At 42.8% G+C, this 21,335-nt stretch overlaps 1 protein-coding gene across 4 annotated transcripts in view; it reads left to right on the forward strand.

Moving 5' to 3' along the window:
- The window catches only part of EPB41L4A (erythrocyte membrane protein band 4.1 like 4A), a 206,585-nt gene that overhangs the window by 139,321 nt on the left and 45,929 nt on the right, over positions 1-21,335 (forward strand). For all 4 annotated transcript variants that reach the window (XM_059693915.1, XM_059693918.1, XM_059693917.1 and 1 more), the window contains exons 12-13: positions 1,429-1,506; positions 8,317-8,438. In XM_059693915.1, the coding sequence (XP_059549898.1) occupies positions 1,429-1,506; positions 8,317-8,438 (200 nt within the window). The remainder of the gene's footprint in view (positions 1-1,428; positions 1,507-8,316; positions 8,439-21,335) is intronic.

Consider the following 21,335-nt stretch of genomic DNA (forward strand, 5'->3'; position numbering starts at 1 on the left):
AGACATGCATACACACATACATGCACACATAGATATCTTCTTTGCTCACATTATAAGAAAGGCCAAGGACAATTTTTATTTGTTTATGTAAAAAGTACAGCTTTGGTATTCGTGGAAAGTAAGTGTTCTGCTGTGGACATACTAAATTTGAAATGCCTTTTAGTCATCTAAATGGAGACGTTGGATGTATAAGGCTTACTGAAAAGACCAAGGTTGGCCATGTAAATTTAGTTAGTATTTAAGCAAAGCTGACTGGATGAGACCACCTGTGAGAAAAGTGAAGAGAGAGAAGCAGGAAGCCAAGGACTGGGCTGTGGGACTCTGCCCGCATTTAGAGCAGAGGTCCTCAAACTTTTTAAGCAGGGGGCCAGTTCACTGTCCCTCAGACATTCCACACATGCGCACTGCGGGCCCGGGGACGAGTCGGCTGCTAAGCAGGACAGGCAGTGGCGGCAAAAACACCCGGAGGGCCGGATAAATATTTTCGGCGGGCCACATGTGGCCCGCGGGCCGTAGTTTGAGGACCCCTGATTTAGAGGACTGGAAGAGCCAGCCATGGATTGATTATGAGAAGGAGTAACCTGGAAAGTGTGTAAGGAAATGGAAGGTGAAGGAAGAAAATGTCATGTTGAATTTTCTCTGTTGCATGCTGTGCTCCTGGAAGGTCAAGTGGGGGTGGAGAATTGACCGTTGTATTGTGGGGATACTTTTTGTTTATTTCACATCTTTATGGTATAAAGATAACACTAAATTTTGTCAGGTAATACATTCAGCTGTATTTGTGTTTTTAAATTTAAAACTAGATTCATTCTTCCCCTTACTCCTATTTGGTTTGCATGGAGCAGTTTCCCCAAATAGCATGATATTTGAGACATATTCTAATCAAATGACCAGTGTCCTTTATTTAGCTTGTATTAGGGCAGGGATGTTTCCCAGAAAGGCTGAGACATTACCTCTCGGTCAGGGGCCTGGGTGGAACAGATCCCCATGGAAGTGTCTGTTGAAGGTACCCTGGAGTGGGAAGTGCTGGACTATAGTACAAAGGAGACTGAACCACTCCTCAGAGATGATTAACTGCTGTGAAGGCCTTGGCTTGAGTAAATCAACCTAGTGACAAAATTCTCAAGATTATTTAAGCAGAGAAAGTAATATGATTTACAACTAAAGCTTCTAAGGACAATGATGTCTTCAGAAAGTATGAGTATTTCAACATTATATAAATATATAAATTCCTAGAGTGTGTTTATGTTTCAACAGTTAGCTTATAATAACATTATTATTTCCTGCCAATGTGTAGAACAAGTAAGATATGTTGACTACCTGTTAAGGTGTTGTATGATTATATTTTCTACGTAGCTTTTGCTCAAATGTTGCAAAAGTATCTGCATTTCTGAGTCTTAATTTAATTTTATTTTAAAAATTCATTAGAATGCCAGAAAACGAATCAAATTCACTGTCAAGAAAACTCAGCAAGTTTGGATCCATGAGTTATAAGCACCGGTATAGGTAAATACCATTTTTTTCCTTGGGGTGTGTATATGTAAATACATAAATATTTAATTCAGCTGTTCACATACAGGCACATTAAAGTTTTTTTTTTCTTATTTTTGTACAGTGCCAGTGAATTTTATTAGCATAATAGTTTATTAAAACTTTTTTGACAAAAATGATTTTCCAGGCTTAATTATATTTAATGTCTATATTAGCTCTGTTAAGTTTAGAACTTTTAGAATGTACTAGAGTTTATCTTCTGAAATGTATTTTGATGGACATATCACTTGTAATTATTTTGTGATTATGAGGTAATAGATATTTTGAATAGTAGCTGATTGGTGTTCTTAGGACATTCAGTTGATCCCCTGTTGTAATACAGTGTATACTTTATATTGTGGATCAAATCATATTTTCTGCAGCATAAAGCCTACATGTAGTGAGGCTAGCAATTACATCTAAAATTTATTGAGCAGTATTAAGTGCCATGTATTGTGCTAAATGTTTTTCATTTATTATTTCATTTAATCATCACAGTCTTCTTAATATTACCCTGATTAATATGTGAGGAAACTAAGGCTCAGCAAGGCCAAGTCACTTCTCCAGGTAACCCAGCTAGAAGCAGTAAAGTGGAGTTCACACCCTGGCCGTCTAACTCCAGGGCCTGTGCTTCTGTCCATTAGGCAGAGTGTTAGCATGTTGCAGGAAAAGCCTGGTTGTGATTGTCCTGCAGCCAGGCAGGTGCTTGTGTCTTTTTCAAGTGCCAGTATCAAAAGTGGGAGCTTTCTATGTTGTTTTTTAAAATATATTTTTATTTAAAAAAATATATATATATTTTTTATTGATTTTAGAGAGGAAGGGAGAAATAGAAACATCAGTGAGAGAGAATCATTGATTGGCTGCCTCCTGCACAGCCCCCACTGGGGATCAAGCCCGCAACCCGGGCATGTGCCCTTGACCGGAATCGAACCCGGGACCCTTCATCTGCAGGCCGACGCTCTAACCACTGAGCAAAATCAGCTAGGGCTGAAATATTTTTATTGATTTCAGAGAGGAAGGGAGAGGACGAGAGAGATAGAAACATCAATGATGAGAGAGAACCATTGATCGGCTGCCGCCTGCATGCCCCACACTGGAGATGGAGCCCACAACCTGGGCATCAAACCGTGACCTCCTGGCTCATAGGTCAATGCTCAACCACTGGGCCATGCCGGCCGGGCAGCTTTCTATGTTTTGAAAAAGAATTTGTTTTGTTTCAACTCCTTCTGTTAATAGAGAGTGTGTGAGGTGCAAGACATGGTATTGGGTGCCTTAGAGATGCAAAGATTCAGATCTTAGCACCTCTGCCTTCAGAGAGCTACATCATTCCGGCAGTGAGGCTGGTCCGAGGACCTGTAAAACCCAAGCAGAGTGCAGAAATGCTGCTCAGGAGGTGTGACACTGTTCTGTCAGCCCCACTGGAGACATCGCTGAATGAAATGCTTACCTAGGAGACTTAAAAGTAGAGCCAAGCTCTGGCCAGGTGGCTAAGTTGGTTGGAGCATTGTCCTGTGCGCCGACAGGTTGCAGGGTCAATTCCTGGTCAGGGCACATACCTACATTGCAGGTTCTATCCCTAGTCAGGATGCATATGAAAGGTAGCTGGTTGATGTTTCTCTCTCCCTCTGTCTCCTTTTCTCTTTCTCTAAAAAAATCAATAAAAGTATATCCTCCGGTGAGGATTAAAAATAAATAAATAAATAAATAAATAAATAAATAAATAAAGCCAAGTCAAGTGTTTGTAGAACAATGGTATGCCAGATTTTAATTCCTCTCTCTCTTTCTTTTTTTGTTTTGTTTTGTTTTGTTTTGTTTTGTTTTGTTAATCCTCACCTGAGGATATTTTTTCTATTGCTTTTCAGAGAGAGTGGAAGGGAGGGAGAGAGAAAAGAGAGAGAGAGAGGAACATTGATGTGAAGGGGGTACATCAATTGGTTGCCTCCCACACTTGTCCCAATCGGGAACAGGGATTGAACCCACAACCCTGGTACATGCCCTTGACCGGGAATTGAACATGAGACCCTGTGGTGTGTAGGCTGGTGTTCTAACCACTGAGCACACCAGCCAGGGCTAATTCCTCTTTTATCACCCACATGTTTGGCCTTGAAGTTGAAACCAGAGATAATCAATAACAGAGTGATTAATAGTAAATGTTCACTGCATTCATTGTTACACATTATTCATTTGCATATTTGCTCATTTGATGACATATAAAACCTAAGTAATTATAGATGTTCTCGCTACTTGGTGTTCACTGATAACTAAAGATTTAACCTTTTGCTTATCAAGGTTCTTGCTCAGACAGTGATATAATTATCAGGAACTTAAGGGAAGAGTACCTACTTTATGTTGAGGTGAACAGCTAATAGTCACCATTTGGGCTGTTCTTCCATTTAGAACGTAAAACACAGAGAAAATGTGTAACTCTATCTCTGTGTTCCTATTATTAAAATTGCAATTATGCTGCTTAACATATGCTGTAGTTAGTTTCCACAAATTTACTAATACCTGATTTCTCAAATTTATTGAAATGCAAATGTTGTGGCTACTGGGAATTATTATTATTGGATTTTGCATATTAAATATCATTTCTTCCAAGAAAGTAATTAAAGGTAACCTTTGCAGAACTGGAAGCTCTGCTAAATCTGTTCTAATTTGGTGGCTGGTCTTAACTGCCTAGTCAGTTTTAATGAAACCCAAATCTCCGTCTCTGTCTGTAGGAAGCATAATGTTACTCCATCCCTGGAAGAAATGTGTTTCATTCCACTGCCCAGAGCTGGTCATGGGCAGGGATGAGTCTCGGACTCCTGGGTGGTCTCCAGCACCTGGACTGTTAGTTGTCAAAAGAGGAAAAATACCCAGCCTTTAACAAACATCATATGCCTGCTTCTCTCTTGAGATGTTCTGTAGACCTCATGGAATGAAGGCAGTGCTCTGGAAACACAGCCCCTTCCTTTACCGGCAGGCTTTTAGAGCATGAGGGAAAAAGAGTAGCATAAATGCTGCAGGGTGCGAATGCAGGTGTGTCTGCATTTGTGTGTATAATTATGTGTAGACGTTTACAGTGGTGCGTCTGTAGGTGTATGTGATGTAGGAAGACAGAGTTCTAGTCTTGATCCCTTTCTTGCATCTTCAGGTATGCTGAATATCAATGAGATGTCAATATTTTTTAGAAAAATTAGTCATTACTTAAGAAGAGGGAAATATTACACATTTGTAGTGATGTGTGACAGTCAATCAAAATTTCAGATTTTGTGAGGGAAATCTGAGCTGAAATCCAACAATCTAATTCCTTTGTTTTATTATCAGAGACCAATAATCTGAAATAGAACTTGATCGAATCTTTGATTAAAATATTTTGTTATACACTGATATTTCTTTCCCTGAACCCCTTAGAAATTAACTTTGCATTTACCTGTTGTTAAGTTAGTAGGGGACTCCTTGTTTTGATGAATAAGTTGAGTAGAATTTATATTCCAGGAATGAGAATTGGGCCTGAGAAACACCCCCTGGGAACCCAGATGACCTTCTTGTAGGACTTAGATCTCATGAACTTTCCACATTTCTTTTTTTTTAAAAAAAAAAAAAATGTATTTATTGATTTTAAAGAAAGAGGAAGAGAGAAGAAGAGGGGGAGAAAGAGAGATACGTCAAAAAAAAAAAAAAAAAGAGAGAGAGAGAGATACGTCAATTGGTTGCCTCCAGCACACACCCTGACCTAGGATCGAACTCACAACCTGGGCATGTGCCTGACTGGGACTCTCACTGGTGACCTTTTGGTGCATGGGATGATGCTCAACCAACTGAGCCACACTGGCCAGGGCTCCACACTTCTTAAAACCTGAAAGAGAACAAATTCTCATGAGAGCCTCCTTCGTGTCAGGTGCTTGCACAGGTGTCACTTTATTTAATCACATAAAGTAAATATGGGATGGGCTCAGTGACCCGCCAAAGGAGGTTTCTCTTCATTTATACAGATGAGAAATTTGAGCCCCAAGCCCCAGAGTAAACTAACTGAACTAAAGGCCTTTATCAGTAAGTGGGATAGCTGGGATTTGAACCCAGGTGTCTCTGTTCTTGTTCTCTTTCCTCTACCCCTCACTTTGGGGCTGCAGGGCCACTCAGCATAGAATGGGAGTGTGTATGCCAGAGTGTGAGGAGGTAAGGAGTGGGTGGTCATGGGAATAAATCTCTGCACTGTCTCTACAAAGAGCCACCATTTATCAAATTCTGTCTGCTACAAGGAAATAGTAAGAATGCTGCACAATAATATTTCCACTCGGAAATAGTAAGAATAAGTAGACATATATTATCAATGTTGAAAATAAGGCTCTAGGAGATTTGAAAAATAGCCTGTTGAAGATCATACAGTTGAGACAGAGCTATGCTTGCAACTGCAGACCAATGGCTTAGTGTTCTCTTCCTCCTCCCACTGCCCGGCTGTGCCATGCTGACCAGCTGGAGGTTGGGAAACTTGTTCTAGTCTTAGGTCCTGTACAGCTGGTGGCAGATCAGGGTATGGTTCTGGGCCATAGTTTTATTAATCTTGTGATATGATTTTGTCATGTCTCCGTTATTCCTGAGAGAAAACGTGTGTGGAAAAATTGAGTAAGTAAAATCTCATTATAAAATGTCTCAGGGGTCCACATGATGGGTTATATTTTTAGGGCAAATAGTTTTTCTTCTATGCAATAAAGTACACAGTACCCGAGTCTTATAGCAGGGAAAGTCTGTTGGAAGTAGGTCTTATCTTCACACTCCATTCTACTTGTAATAATAGAATTTTGCTCTCTATAGGGATTTTTGTTTTTAACTTTCCAGGAGAGAGATATTGCTGTTTGTGTTAGTGATCTTATTTACTACCTTTAAAAAAAAATAGTTAAATTTCACGTGAAAAAAAAACCCAGCCTGTCACAGTTTGTTCCCCTCTCTCACCCCAGTTCTCATGAAGTATTGAACACTAGTACACTCATAGGTGGACCCCGGCATCTTCATTCATGGTAGCTCATATCAAGTTGTGTCCCCAATTATCCTGATGATAGGCCTCTTTTTATGCTTGTTTCAAGCACTAAAAAAAAAAAATCTAATAAAGGTGGATGGGGTAGTGAGGAAGGGAAATTCTCACAGAAGCATGTAGGAGGTAAATTTTGCTCTGTAAGTCTCATTTGGGAGAGATTCACTGATATTTGTTCTGTAAATGTAGGATGAATAGGATTTGGGGCCATTAAAAGGCTTTCTGGCTCTTCTTGAGGTGAATCAAACTAGATAAAAAGAAATGCATTTTTCCTTGTCCCTAATGATATTTTCCTTGTACCTAAATGAAATTTTCACCTAAAATATTTAGGTGAAAGCCGGGGTCATTTATTGGCTCAAATTCAGCAGCTGTGCGATGAATTTTCAGTAGGATGAATGTTCACTGAAACCCAGAGAATGAAATTACACATTTCTCAGAGATTATTCCATCCCCAGAGAAAGCTCAGCCTCCTGAATCCTCACAGCACTTCAGGGAAGTAGCACTGTGCGTGGGGTTTCCGGCCTGTTTTAAATCTTCCTGGGCACCTGATGGAGTGCAGGTGGGGCAAGCATAATAAAAGGTTGATTGTGCCATAGCAGGGTGGAGAGTAGACCACACAGTGGTCCTGAGGGGATGCTGTACAACTTGCCATGGGGTGATGCCGATTCACGTAGAGTCATTGCCCTTATGCAATTCAGCCCAACATATGTCTTCATCATTTTGTTGTAGAGTCGGAAGGCAATCAGAATTCTCTATTGCTAACCCACCATTCTGTTAAATCTAAACCTTAGTCCTCCTTTAATAAACCCCCATTTCCTGTTTCTTCTCCTAAAACACATTCCTTCTATCTAACCTAAATGTTTCCTATTAGAATTTAATACTACTTCCTTATGCAGACTGGTGCAGCCACTATGGAAGACAGTATGGAGTTTCCTCAAAAAACTGAAAATGGAACTCCCATTTGACCCTGTGATCCCACTTCTAGGAATATATCCCAAGAAACCAGAAACACCAATCAGAAAGGATATATGCACCCCTATGTTCATAGCAGCACAATTCACCATAGCTAAGATCTGGAAACAGCCTAAGTGCCCATCAGTAGATGAATGGATTAGAAAACTGTGGTACATCTACATGATGGAATACTATGCTGCTCTAAAAAGGAAGGAACTCTTACCATTTGCAACAGCATGGATGGAACTGGAGAGCATTATGCTAAGTGAAATAAGCCAGTCAATGAAGGAAAAATATCACATGATCTCACTCATTCATGGATAATAGAGACCATTATAAACATTTGAACAATAATAGATACAGAGGCAGAGCTGCCTCAAACAGATTGTCAAACTGCAGCGGGAAGGCCGGGGAGGGTTGGGGGGCAGGAGGGAGAGGGGTAAGAGATCAACCAAAGGACTTGTATGCATGCATATAAGCATAACCAATGGACATAAGACACTGGGGGATAGGGAAGGCTAGGGGACTGTCTAGGGCGGGGGGGAAAAAATGGACACATATGTAATACCCTTTGTAAGACTGTAAGCAATAAAATAAAATTTAAAAAAAAAGCAGTTAGAATAAAAAAGAATTTAATACTACTTCCTTGGTTAATATTGCAATGTGAATCAGTTGGGAGGGAACCTATGTATGCTTATAGCTCCTGTGAGCGTGTGTTTTTTCTTCTTTCCATACTTTGCAGATATTCTGAATGAACTGTTGTTTACTTTTGTGCTGTGTGGTTTTACTTGTGTTAATCAAAATGTTGCATTTTCAAGTGGCAGGACAGCATTGCAAATGAGTCGAGATCTTTCTATTCAACTTCCCCGGCCAGATCAGAATGTGGCAAGAAGCCGAAGCAAGACTTACCCTAAGAGAATAGCACAGACACAGCCAGCTGGTAAGTCATGGATGTAAACATGCATTTCCTTTTAGGCTGGTGGTGTAAGATATACTTAGGTGGTGACTACAGCCCAGTAGTTCTTTTATTATTAACTAGAGGCCCGATGCACGAAGATTCGTGCAAGAATGGGCCTTCCTTCCCCTGGCTGCCGGCACTGCCTTCCCTCCAGCCAGGAGCCACCTTTCCGCCTTCCCACGCTGCTCAGAGGCCCGGAGCAGCTGGGGCGGTGTGGAACGCCTGCATCGTCACCATGGCAACGACACAAGTGTTCCACCCCGCCCTCCAGCCGTTCAGCACCTATGTATGCATATTAACCCGCCATCTTTGTTGGGTTAATTTGCATACTCCTGATTGGCTGGTGAGCATCACGAAGGTATGGTCAATTTGCATCTTTCTCTTTTATTAGTGTAGATACTGGAATTTTTAATTTGACCCTGAAAATACCTAAGCAGTCAGAAATTATTAATAAGTAGACAAGTAGTTAATTTGAGTCACCATAGCCTGCCTAATGACTATACTTGCTTTTTGAAGAGATAAAAGTCTCAACTGAGTAATTTCCTGGTTGGGTGTGTCTGAGATTGGAATTGAAGCAAACTTTTAGAAAAGTATTTATATACACACACGCAATTTATACAGAATTCAGTAGGTTTTTTGTTATTGTTGGTTTTTATTGTGAAAAATAATATACATATAGAAAATGTATAAAATATACATATATATGCACATACACACAAAAAATTTAACATAGCCGTCAAGCCAAGAAGTTCCTTTTATTTATCTGTTCACATCTTTACCATCCCCTTCTTTCCCAACCAGAAAAAAGACACCATCTGACTTTGTGATAATTATTTCCTTACTTTTTGTTAGAATTTTACTGCTTACGTAGGTTTCTCTGAGCAAACTAACTTATTTTGTCTATTTTTAACATTAGATGAATGAATCATGGTCTCTTTTTTTTGTCTTCTTTCCATAAATGTTATGTGTAGTATATACTAAATGTATTCATTTTTCATGCTGTGAGTATTCTATTTATCACAATTTTGTTTATCCATTCTACTATTGATGGACATTTGGATTACTAATATTATTTGTTTTTAATGTAGACTACTTTAATGAAACCACGTAATCAATCAGTTTTAATCCCTGTTTGGTGTTCAGAGCTCATAGAATTTTACTGACTTGGTTGTGGCTTGTTTATAGATCACCCTTGCCTGACACTCTCCACAGACTTTTCACATATATTATCTCACTTGTGCCTCACAGTAACCCTGTGAGGTAGGGCAAGACCCAGAGTCTGTGCCCATTTTGCAGAGCAGGAAGAGATGGCTCAGCCGCTAGATAGGGGTGGGGCTGGGATGAAAACCCAGGTCTCCTGGATCATTTTGCTATGTAGCATTGTGTGAAGTGAATGGCATCTTTTTAAATGTTTTTATTGATTTCAGAGAGAGAGGAAGGGAGAGAGAGATAGAAACATCAATGATAAGAGAGAATCATTGATTAGCTACCTCCTGTATGTCCCCCACTGGGCATCGAGCTCAAAACCCACAACCCAGGCATGTGCCCTGACTGGGAATTGAACCGTGACCTCCTGGTTGATAGGTTGACGCTCAACTCCTAAGGAACACCGGTCGGGCAAGTGAATGGAATTTTTACTCACAGTAATTAACCTCCAAACATAGCCTGGCCATTTACATAGCATACAACATCCATTGTTTCATTTAACTCTCATGCCAGGGATATAAAAAAAGTGTTTGTGTTTTCTCCACTGCTGTTGGTTGTGAGAATGTCATGTGACTTATTGTTTCTAAAGCCAAATTAAATCTGATTGTAGGTTCCTTCCTCGCAGTAGGCTGGGAGGAAATGAAATTCTTTCTGATGGGTCCTCAGTGGCAAAAATTAGACATGATTTAATTTTGCAACAGATTACCTTGCCACATAAGTATTATCATTATCCCCATTTGGGTGATGAGCAAACTGCGATTTAAAAAGGTAATTTGGCCAAGATTACTTAATAGGTACGTAGCTTAGGACAAAAATTATAGCCTTAATATTTAATGTCTTTATCTTCATCTTTTGCATTTATTTTTATATACGAGAAGCCTTAAATCCCATTTAGATCAAGTTCAATGTGGTATAATCAGTAAGTAAACTTTCAAATCTTGTGCTATTTCTGAAACGCCATGCCTCATGAAATTATTCCGAGACCCACTGAGAATATAAAAACATTCCTTCCTTTAAATCAACATTTCATTCCTCTTGAGATGCAGGAAGCATCGCATATGCTTTTTTATAAACCTGTGCAGGTTGCTTCTTTTCTTCTCGTATGTTCTTATAGAAATATCGGCCAATGTATCTCTCCCTCTCTCTCTCTTTTCGGAAGCCCAAATTCTAGAAGCTGACTAATTTAGGGACAGGGGTTTGGGTTTTCTCATGGCTTATGCAGATCCAGTGAAATGCAGTTTTCACAGAGCCATCTGGGACTGTATTGAGCCCTCACATCTACCTTCCACCTCAAGTCCCACCGTCATGTGTCCTATTAACCACACTCCCTCTTTGGTAGGGAATAAGAATGTGGCTAACGCATGACCCAGGTTCTCTAGGACAGCCTCTCAGCATCAGGTGGCTCTTTTAAAACTAGAGCACATGTTATGCTTTGATTATTATAAAAATACATTCTTGCTTTAGAAAATTTGGGAAACTTGGAACCTTCCCATCTATAAAGTTTAAAAATGTTATATTAAATTCCATTCTCCTAGTACAAACACTATATTATATAGCCTCTAGTCATTTGTATATCTTTTCTGTAAAAGTTATATAGTAGTATTTTACAACTTACTTTTCTTATCTAATATATTATGGATATGTTCTAATAAGTTTTTTAATGTTATTATACAGCCCCATTTTAAGAGCTGTATATTTTCTCCTGCATAGATGTATAATGGACTTGACATAATTTATGCAGCCAATCTTTAGTTCTTGGATATTGAGGCCATTTCAAATTTAGGAGACTATAAATGTAACTGAAGTGAGTGTTCTTGTAGTAATATCTTTAAGCATTCATGCTAATTCATTATATACTAGAGGCCTGGTGCATGGAATTTGTGCATGGGTGCAGTCCCTAAGCCTGGCCGGTGATCAAAGCATAAGCGTCTGGAGTGGAAGGGCAGATCCCAGCTGACCTCTGGGCCCTGGGCAGCACCTGGGCTGTTGAGCCCTTTGCGCCCCCCTCAGCCTGAGTCATGGCGCCTAAGTCCCCATGCAAAGATGCGGTGAGCATGGCCAGACATTGCAGGCCGGGGCACAGCATGGGCCTCTGGGCCGCCCAGCAGCGCCAAACGGAAGCTGGGCGGGCAGCGTACTCTCTCCTGGCCAGCCTTGCAGACCGGCTCTTACACAAACCCATGGGGATCCTGACTGGCCCCTGTGGTCCCATCATCTGCGGCCTGGCTCACTCAGAAGAGGCCGCACGGGTGCGGGGTGGGCTCCTTACGGGTGCCCGGCACCCGAGTGTGAGGGCTTCCCTGGTTCATGACCCCTGGTGTCCCGGGGGAGGGTAGCAAGGGGAGTGAGAGCGAGCTCAGTGGATACCCCGCATTCTCACCGCACCTCTGTCCCCGTCACCCCCACCCCAACACCCAGGTAGCCAGTGAGAGGTCGTAGCCCCCAGCCTGGGTGCCACGGGAGGTTGGTTGCCACCACCCACCTCTAGTTGCCCGTCCCAGCCCGGGGCCAGGCCCCGATTGGGTGATCAGGGCATGCCAACCTGAGGGAGGGAGCCAGGAGGTTGGCCGCCAGCCCCGAGGAGGAAGCTGGCACTCGGCCCCCCTGGGAAAGGGCCATATGTGCCACCACCCACCCCTGGCTCCCCGTCCCAGCCAGAGGCCCGGCCCCGATTGGGCGAGGGGGGCCTGCTGGTTGGCGGGAGGGACCAGAAGGTTGGCCGGCAGGCCCCATCCAGTGATTGGGGTCTGCGGGCCGGGGACAGCTTCTGCATTGAGCATCTGCCCCTTGGTGGTCAGTGCACATCATAGCGATTGGTCATTCCAGTCATTCCAGTCGTAATGGTCACTTAGGCTTTTATATATATAGGTATCTTAAACCAGCAGTCGCCAACCTTTCAGACCTCATGGACCACCAGTGGTCCGTGGACCATCAGTTGGTGACCGCCGTCTTAAACAATGGTATATTTTCATCTTTAAAAGAGGATTAAATAATACTGTGTTTAAAAACTAAGATTTTCTGTGCGTATATTTCACTTTGAGTTGAATTACTTCCAGCCTAACTTTTCAGGCCTGTGTTCCACAAAACCGTGATGTGTTTTGGGGACCCAGAGAGAACCTCCCCTTGACAGTGCGTGATTGGGTGGGGATGGTTCATTTAGCAGATATCAATGATGCAGTGTTATGGTTGCTGTCACATATATATGGGGGATGTTGTGAAGGATGGACAAATGTTATTCTGTTTCTTTAATTGTCACATTTTCTCTTTCCTCTAATTCACATGTTCTCTGCTGTGAGCCTCATTTGAATCCAGCTGGCAGAGACCCAACCTCAGCCATCTCCTACTCCTCAGGTCATGGTTGGGTTCTAACTTGGAGCAGAATATTTGAAGGGGGCCCTCTTGTCTTCAACTATGTCAGTCACTACTGTGCTCCTTGTCCCAGCCCACCAGGCCCCATGAGGGTGGGCAGTTCTGTGTGAAGCTGGGACACTGCGGGGGGAAGAAAAGGTTTCTTTGGTGAGCCTCTCAGCTTAGGCTTGTCAACCATTGTTGTTGGTGCCAACTCAATGTTGACAGGAATCCCTAATTTGGGGTGCGATGAAGAAGGAAACTGCAAATAGCTCAATTATGATACAGCACGGCTGTGGAATAGCTCAATAGTGTTATAGCTCAATTATGAAACAGCTTGGCTGTGAAACAGCCCATCTCCGAGGTGGCTCTCACTCTGCTCTGCCCTCACTCTGCTCTGCCTGGGTCCAGTAAGATACCTTTGGTGTTTCAGCTCCAGCCTGGGAAATGCAGTCTCTAGTCTTCAGTGAAAAGGGAAAGTGCCTTTTCCAAGCCAGAGGGAAATTGACTTATATAGAGAGATCTCTGGTCCCTGATTGGTTTGTACTCATGCAAATGAGGACTCCCAATCCTCACAAAATGTCCTGATTGGTCAGAATGGAGCTGCTCTGATTGATCAGTGATGGTACTGATAGGGACCGAGCTGTGTGGCTCTAATTGGATGGGGCAGGGGTAGGTAGTGTGGGGAGCCTCAGTCCTAATGGTTGAAATACAATTCCAGGAACTCCTTTACAAAGGCTGACTCAGATGGCAGGAACACAGTACAGGCAGTTCAGCGCAGGCTTCTCCCTGAAGGGCGGTTTGCGTGAGAGACCCCTGTGTAGAAAAGGCTGCTGGGCTCTGTTTTTAAAATTTGAGCCCAGTTAACCACCAAAAGCCCTTCTTAGTAGGAATCTTCTTTCTCAGGGTCCACACCCATTAACCAGAAATAGCTGTTGTGTGACCAAAGACCAGTTGTAGCAGAGCAAGTAATTGTCTCAGTGAAGGTGAAATTGGAAAGGGAATTTGACTTAAGACAAAATAATACAAAACAGAAGAACCTATAAAATTATAGGTCTAGTAAATCAATCATTAGCTATCTATATTGGAATATTATCTAAAGCCAATGAATGATGTTTAGGATTAGCCTGCCTAGAGAGACCATACTCCCAGTCCCCCTGTAAGACTTTCCTGTGGAAGGAAGGTGAGGGGATGAAATGCTGCGAGGGATTGCCCTGCGGGTCATTAGGTCACTGTAGCCCTAAGGCCTCTGTCCCCTTCCCCACCCTCTAGACAGCCCCTCCTTCCCTGTCCGTTCATCCTTTCACACTGTGTAAGCTTTAGAGCAGCCCCCTGTTCCTGGGACTCATTCATGGGTAGCTGAGCAGGAAAGAAACAATAGCTTTCTTTTTTTAAATTTTGACAAAAAAGTAGAAAGCAGATTTCAAGACATAGAAAAAGTTTCTTTATTAGATTGTACTGTACTTGGTGAACATGGAGTTATGGTTTAAATAGAAGATAGATTTCTTTTAACTGTAATAAGTCTAGCTTTTAATTTGCATAGATTGCATTCTGCTGTTATTCTCTCTAAAATAAAATTTTAGAACTACACTTACTTTCAGGAGTTATTGGCATACATTCTCACCTCTCATTTAACATTTATGTATAATAAAAAGCCAGTTGTGCTAGAAAGGAGACTTTTGCATTTTGTTAGTTTATATCATTAATTTCTAGTGCATGACTTGTAACTCTAGAGGACATTCTTTTATTTCTTCTGAAGTTAAAGAAACTCAGTCAGACTTGATGACTGCTCCCCTTAACCTGCTACTCAGTTCTCTGCAAATTAAAAAACCCTTTGTTTCACCTCTCAGTCAGGAATGCCCTGGTATTGTGTTTAGAATCCGCCAAGGTTAGACTTGGCAACACTATGAGGAAGTACATTCCAGAACCCAGAGCCTGCACCCAGCCGAGGAGTTCAGCACCAGGGCAGGCGGCCAGAGAATTCTTGCAAATCTGAATGGCTTCTTCTTCTTCTTCTTCTTCTTTTTAAATATAAATTCTTTATTTAAAAAGCGGATATGGTAGCCCTGGCCTTGTAGCTCAGTTGGTTGGAGCATTGTCCCTATACGCCAAGGTTGCGAGTTCAATCTCCAGTCAGGGCACACACAACAAGCAACCAATGAATGCATAAATAAGTGGAACAACAAATTGATTCTCCCAACCCTCACCCCCACCCTCAAAGCAATCAATAAAATTAGCCCTGGCCAGTGTGGCTCAGTTGGTTGAGTATAGTCTCATGCACCAAAATTCACCAGTTCCATTCCGGTCGGGGCACATGCCTGGTTTTCAGGCTAAATCCCTAGTAGGGGGCATGCAGGAGGCAGCCAATCCATGTTTCTTTCTCTCCCTTGCTCAGGATATAGGGCACAGGCACTTGTACACACGCTGGTACCATTCACACATGGAGAGAGACATCACCCCCTTTAGCAGTCATTGCCTTCTCACAGGGGTGGAGGTCCAGGTAGTTCTGCCAACAGTTCCTGGTCGTGTTCTGGTTGGGGAAGCAGCTGTCAAAAGGAACAGTCCGGTGGTTCTTGATTTTGATCTTGATGTCTTCTGCATGTTGCTGATTCCTAAAGACGCCCCTGAAGGCGCTCGCAGCTCAGAGACTCCTCAGCAAAGAGACTTCTCCGTCTCTAAATGGCTCCTTAGGAGCTTGGGGGAAAGCCCGAGGTGAGATGAGATGGCAGGAAAGAAAGTGCATATTTGTACAGCCCTTTCTCTGACAAGGTCTGGGCAACTCATGTGGGTTCTTGTCAGAGGAGAGTCTCTGCTATAAGTAAGCAGTAAGGATGTAATATTTGGCTATCGTTCATAGTTAGGTGTAAGAAAGGTAATGGGTAAAGCTATTTGCCATAGATAAGCAATGCTATGCTATGTGATGCAGCGTTTTAAGTTCTTAAAATATCACACCGGTGAATAGTTGTCTTCGGACAACCGAAAAGCAAAGTCGGGAGACATTTTGGCATTCCCACTTGGAATATGTGGAAGGTGCTGAAACACAGTGCCTCAGGGATCGTGAGAATGCCTCCCGATGAGGATGGTTGGTGCGGGTCTGCGAGCAGACAGCTCTGCTCAGGCCAAGCCCACTGTTTCTGTGCAGGCGCGTGGACCTGGTGTCCTCAGATCTTCCAGCGTTTTAAGGGAAGCAAGGATTTGGGTATTGGTGTAAATTGACCAGAATTTTAAGTATGGGCAGTTAATTTCCTTTTAAAGAAAGTCTCTGTATGCTAAACTGAACATTCCCGAGGGCCAGATATGGCTTGAGGACTGCCTCTGCAGCGTGATCGCTGTTCCACGTGCCCTGGGGTCACTGTGGGGTTCTCCCACATCCTCTGCGAGCATTTCTAAGTCAGATTCAACACTGCATGACTCCCCAGCATGAGCACTTTGTGGTTAGTAGATAAGTTGCCCAACTCCATGGGATGATGGTGCCACACAGCTCTGGACCCTGTAGGCGATGATTCACATGTGGGTAGCTGACCCTCTGGGTGACCTGGGGTGGGTGCAGCCAAAAGGAGGAGAGACAGAAATGCTCTGATGTAGTGAAGTTTTACTTGATGTAGTGTCAGCTCTGGGCTGCTGAGAAATCATAATGTCAAGAAAGTATTAGTAATTATCATACTGAGCACCACTTCTGATCGGTACCTTGTGGTATGTGGGTTGTGCAGAAGCTCACCTTGGCTTGTGGCAATTAGAAATATATTTTTAAACATGTTTCTTAGGCAGACAGAAGGCAAGCTACGTGGGTAGAGACTGGCATGTCAGATCAATACAGTGTGCTCTGGTGAGCTACATGTGATAAATCCAGGTTCAGCCTGGAGTCCATGTCCTAACTGTGGATTATGAAGTCACTTAACCAGCCTCAGCCTCAGTGTTTACATCTGTCAAATGAGGATATGATCCCCGCTCACGGGAGATGTCATGAGAATAGTGTCTGAAATGGGCAGAGTGTGGTGCTGACCACACGCAGAGGTGTGGGACACTTTAGTTTCCTTCTCCCCAACTAAGAGGAAGCCAGCCTTCTTTTACACGGTGTGGGCCAGTCTCTGAGTCCACCTGTCAGTCTTGGAATTAAATTTACCATATAGTATCAACCTCACATACAAAGGATACTGTGATATATGGAGGCGATATGGCCTTAGAGAGCTATGGGTGGAGAGAGTCATTCAAGTACAGGGAATGGGGCATAACAAGGAAAATGAGTACCCCTGCTTCATTTTAGAAGATTCAGTTATAAGCAAGATATGAGGGAAGTGAGCAAGTCAGAGTACCCTCTATATCTAAGCTCTGCTGGCAGATCTCTGAGCCCCCTCGCCCGCACCCCCTCCCGCCCCAAAGGCAGCTGCTGGCAGGTGATTTTAGCAGCCCAGAGTGTGACTACTTCTCAGGGTAGCCTTTAGTTCACTGTTTTCTCTGATTTTCACACACCACCCACTCCCTCACTCCGCCATGCTGATGCTCACTTCTGTTTAGTCCCATGGGGATAGTCTGTGGCTGTGAATGGGAAACAATGAACTCCTCACAGTGCGTTCATAATAATGATGCGATTGCGTGATAGTTTAAAGCTCACAGAGTTCATCATTCCTTCTTCCAGGTAAGGTGGTTTGCCCTATCCGAAGTAATTAGCTGCTGTGTCTGCATTTTTGTGTGTGAAGCAGACAATGGAAACAGAAGACAAAGGCAGGGCAGAGCTGAAAGGGCTTGGAGAGGGGAAGCAGAGTTGTTGAATGAGGAGTAAACAGAAGCCAGGGCTCCGGGTCAGGGATTTCACAAGTTAAATCCTAACCTCACTTCTCCAGCATGAGCAGACCTGTTGCTGTGTTTGTCACCACAGAGATGGCAAACGACCCAAACATTTGAATTTGTGTCAGTCTGATTCTGTGGTCCCACAGTGTCTGCCCTAAAAGGCCAGGTCCCCGGAGGAGCTCCACAGGCGGAAGAATGTTGATAACTAAGAGTTACTGAGCATCACGGTGTGCCTGGCACTGTGCTGGGCACCCCACAGGTAGTTATCTCACTCATTTCTTTAGAAGATGCATTCCTCTCAATGTACAGGTGAAAAGACAGAGGCTGGCACTTGTCCAGGGCCCCAGAGCTGGAATTTTAACTCAGGTCAATTAGAGTGTACAATGTCAACAAGAAAAAAAAAAAACAACTGTGATAAATTTGTATGTGTGATATGGAATGATTTTCAGTATAGAGTATAAGCAAGGCAAAAAAAAGTGTCACAGCATATAATACACTCCCATTATATAAGAAGACAAAAGTTTGAAATGGGAGGATGTGCATACATATATATAATCTACTGAGATATGGCGCAGATCTGTGATTCTACTTTCTCTTCACCCTGACTGTAAGGATTCCAGCTGAGGAGTCTTAAATTGCCTCTGGGCGGATTATATAAGCACATGGCATAGTGCGAGGAAAACAATAGTTGTACCTGATTTGAGTAGATGCTGGAAACCTTTTATTATTTTGCTTTTTTTTTAAAAAAAAAATCATCACTTCAGAAGTCTTATAGACTTGTAAAATATATCTTCCCAGATTACAAAATGCATTTTTGTCATTGGAAAAATACAATATTTTTCCATACAAAAGTAAAGCAGGTTCTTTAAAACTCCAGTTCAAGTGACACTCTTATTGATACATTGAATGAAATTAACTGCGACAACCTTTGCATCAATACAGCTTTTCAAATTGTTCTTTTAGTCCAAATTAACCAGATGCATCTGGGTTTTTTCCTTGTTGGTTAAATTCATAGTTAGTCATTAGTGCTGTCCTGCTGGGAATGGATAAAAAGAGGCCTTTCAGGTTGGTTTTGTGTGTCTATCTATGCCTTTGCCTTTGACTTCTGTGCCACAGTAACTGGAGAACCTGATTGGCTCCACCCTTCCTTTGTGGTGTCAGTTCATGGTTCTGCCATAAAATAAAGGTTCTGCCTTGATTTTACTAACCATTTAGGCAAATTTCCCTGTCTTCTTACCCCACTTTCTTCTTTATAGACAGGGGTTCGAGAGTTTGCCCATGACCTATTGCAGCTTCTCTTTTGAGATAGATCTCTGAGGCAGATGGCATCGGAGGATTCCACACCTTTGTTTTACTGTCAGATTCAGGATTCATGGGGGTGATTCCTCTGCCAGCATTTCCTTCAGACTTTGAGAAATGTGGGATTAATTTCTGTGGTTCTGCCTTCTTTACTTATTGGTATCAGTGTGAAAACTGGAGTTCCTGGGGTTCAGGTTATTTTGGTAGGTGTAGGGAGAGGAGGTGAAACAAGGAAGAGAGGAGGGAATGACTTTCATTGTGGAGTAGGTACCCTGGGTTGGCACTTTGAACAATGCACTATGCTGATCTTGGGACCAAGAGTCCTATAGAGGTGACAGGACAGCCCTCTGTAATGGTGGCCTTGCCTCCTCCCTTCTCTCCTGGCATGAGAGTTTAGACCAAATGAGGAAAACACCCAGAGAAGCTGCAATTGGAGCCCAGAGGATGAGCCCCTCAGCTGGGGAGAGCTGTGCCTTTTAGGGATGCTATTGCAAGAATACTTCTGCTATTATAAGAAGCTGGTTTGCAAAGAATAGACTCACTGCTACAAACACTAAAGGACCATGCAGCACTGAGAGGAAGATGGGGGAGAAGACCCAGGTAGCCATGACTTCTAGTCTGAGATCCTACTGTGTCTTTAAGATGAATCCCTAAGTTAAGCTGCTTTCCTTGCAACTAAACAGTGAATCCTTTTGGGAAGCCCCTGAGGAAGGTAGATGGTATTCTCATTTCACTCCTAAAGAAACTGAAGCTCAGAAACATTAAATACTTACTCAAGGTTACACAGCTACTAAGAACAGCGTCAGGATTCAAACCCAGGTCTTTAGAAGAAACATATTTGGAAAGCAAATGGAAGATAAAAAAGGTGAAAGGCTGCCTGCCCTAGCCCGTTTGGATAGAGCGTCAGCCTGTGGAATGAAGGGTCCCAGTTTCGTTTCCAGTCAAGGGCACATGCTTGAGTTGTGGGCTTGATCCCCAGTAGGGGAGTGCAGGAGGCAGCCGATCAATGATTCTCTCTCATCATTGATGTTTCTATCTCTCTCTCCTTCCCCCTTCCTCTCTGAAATCAATAAAAATATATGTTTTTTAAAAGGTGAAAGTCCTAGAATTATTTGAAAATACCCATCCTCTGCTTTTCTCATTATTATGAGATGTGTTTACTCTGCTAGATCTGCTTGTTTCTGCAGGGATGCTTGAGCAGACAGTTCGTTCTGCTCATTTACAGAAGAGCAACAGTGTTAATTGCAAGGAGCCTTAGGTGCAGCACAGCAGGTGTATGTTTGTTCAAGGATGTTTTCCTTTGTTGACACTCTTCTCTTCTGCCTTAAAGATGATGTTTATTTTCATCCTGTAAAAGACTTATTAATTGTGGCAACCCTGGTTAGATTTTCCTCTAAAAAGTTAATGTTTCCACTCTTCCTAGGAGTATGTAGCATTCCATGCATAGCTACCAAAATTAGAAAAGCAAGGAGGCTAAAGTCCTATTGTATATCCGAGTTAACTATCATAGTTTTAGTGAGTTGCCAGGAGTGTCACTTTTTCTCCCCCTTCTCATTCAACAAAAATTTATTGAACTCCTCTTTCGCTTAAGACCTGTGGCATTGTGATTTATAATAAGAAATCTGTGTTTGGTCTTAATCCCTGTACCTGACACAAAGCTACTAAACCTCTTGGAATTTCCTTGATAAGAACTGTGAAGGTGAAAGGAGTGACTTTTGTTACTCATGACAAATTCCTTTTAACCACAAAGGAGTTTATGTTGATAGGAAAGCCTGAAGGATGGGGGTGTCTGCCAGGGAATCAACTCTGTGATCAGGGAGGGGGAACTTTCAGTGCCACCCATGATTTCCAGGAAGTGGGGAGGGGCAGGAGGCTGAATCAAGTACCAATGGCTGGGGAGTTAATCAACCATGTCTCTGTACTGAAGCCTCCATAAAACCCGAAAGGACAGGGCTCTGGGGGGTGGTAAACACATGGCGATGCAGGAAGAGTGGTGCCCTCCTGTGGACCTGACCCTGTGCATCTCTTTCATCCGACTGTTCCAGGACGTAAACTGTCTTCCTGAGTTCTCTGAGCTGCTCTAGCAAATTAATCGAACTTGGGGAGGAGGGGTACAGGAGAGCCTCTGACTTACAGTCAGTTGGCCAGAAGCATAGATAACGCCCTGGACTTTCCATTGGTGTCTGAAGTGGGGACAATCTTGTGGAGGATTTGGGGGAGTGCAAGAGTACTACCTGT

Source organism: Myotis daubentonii, chromosome 4 (genome assembly GCF_963259705.1).
Source record: "Myotis daubentonii chromosome 4, mMyoDau2.1, whole genome shotgun sequence".
Classification (NCBI taxonomy): domain Eukaryota; kingdom Metazoa; phylum Chordata; class Mammalia; order Chiroptera; family Vespertilionidae; genus Myotis; species Myotis daubentonii.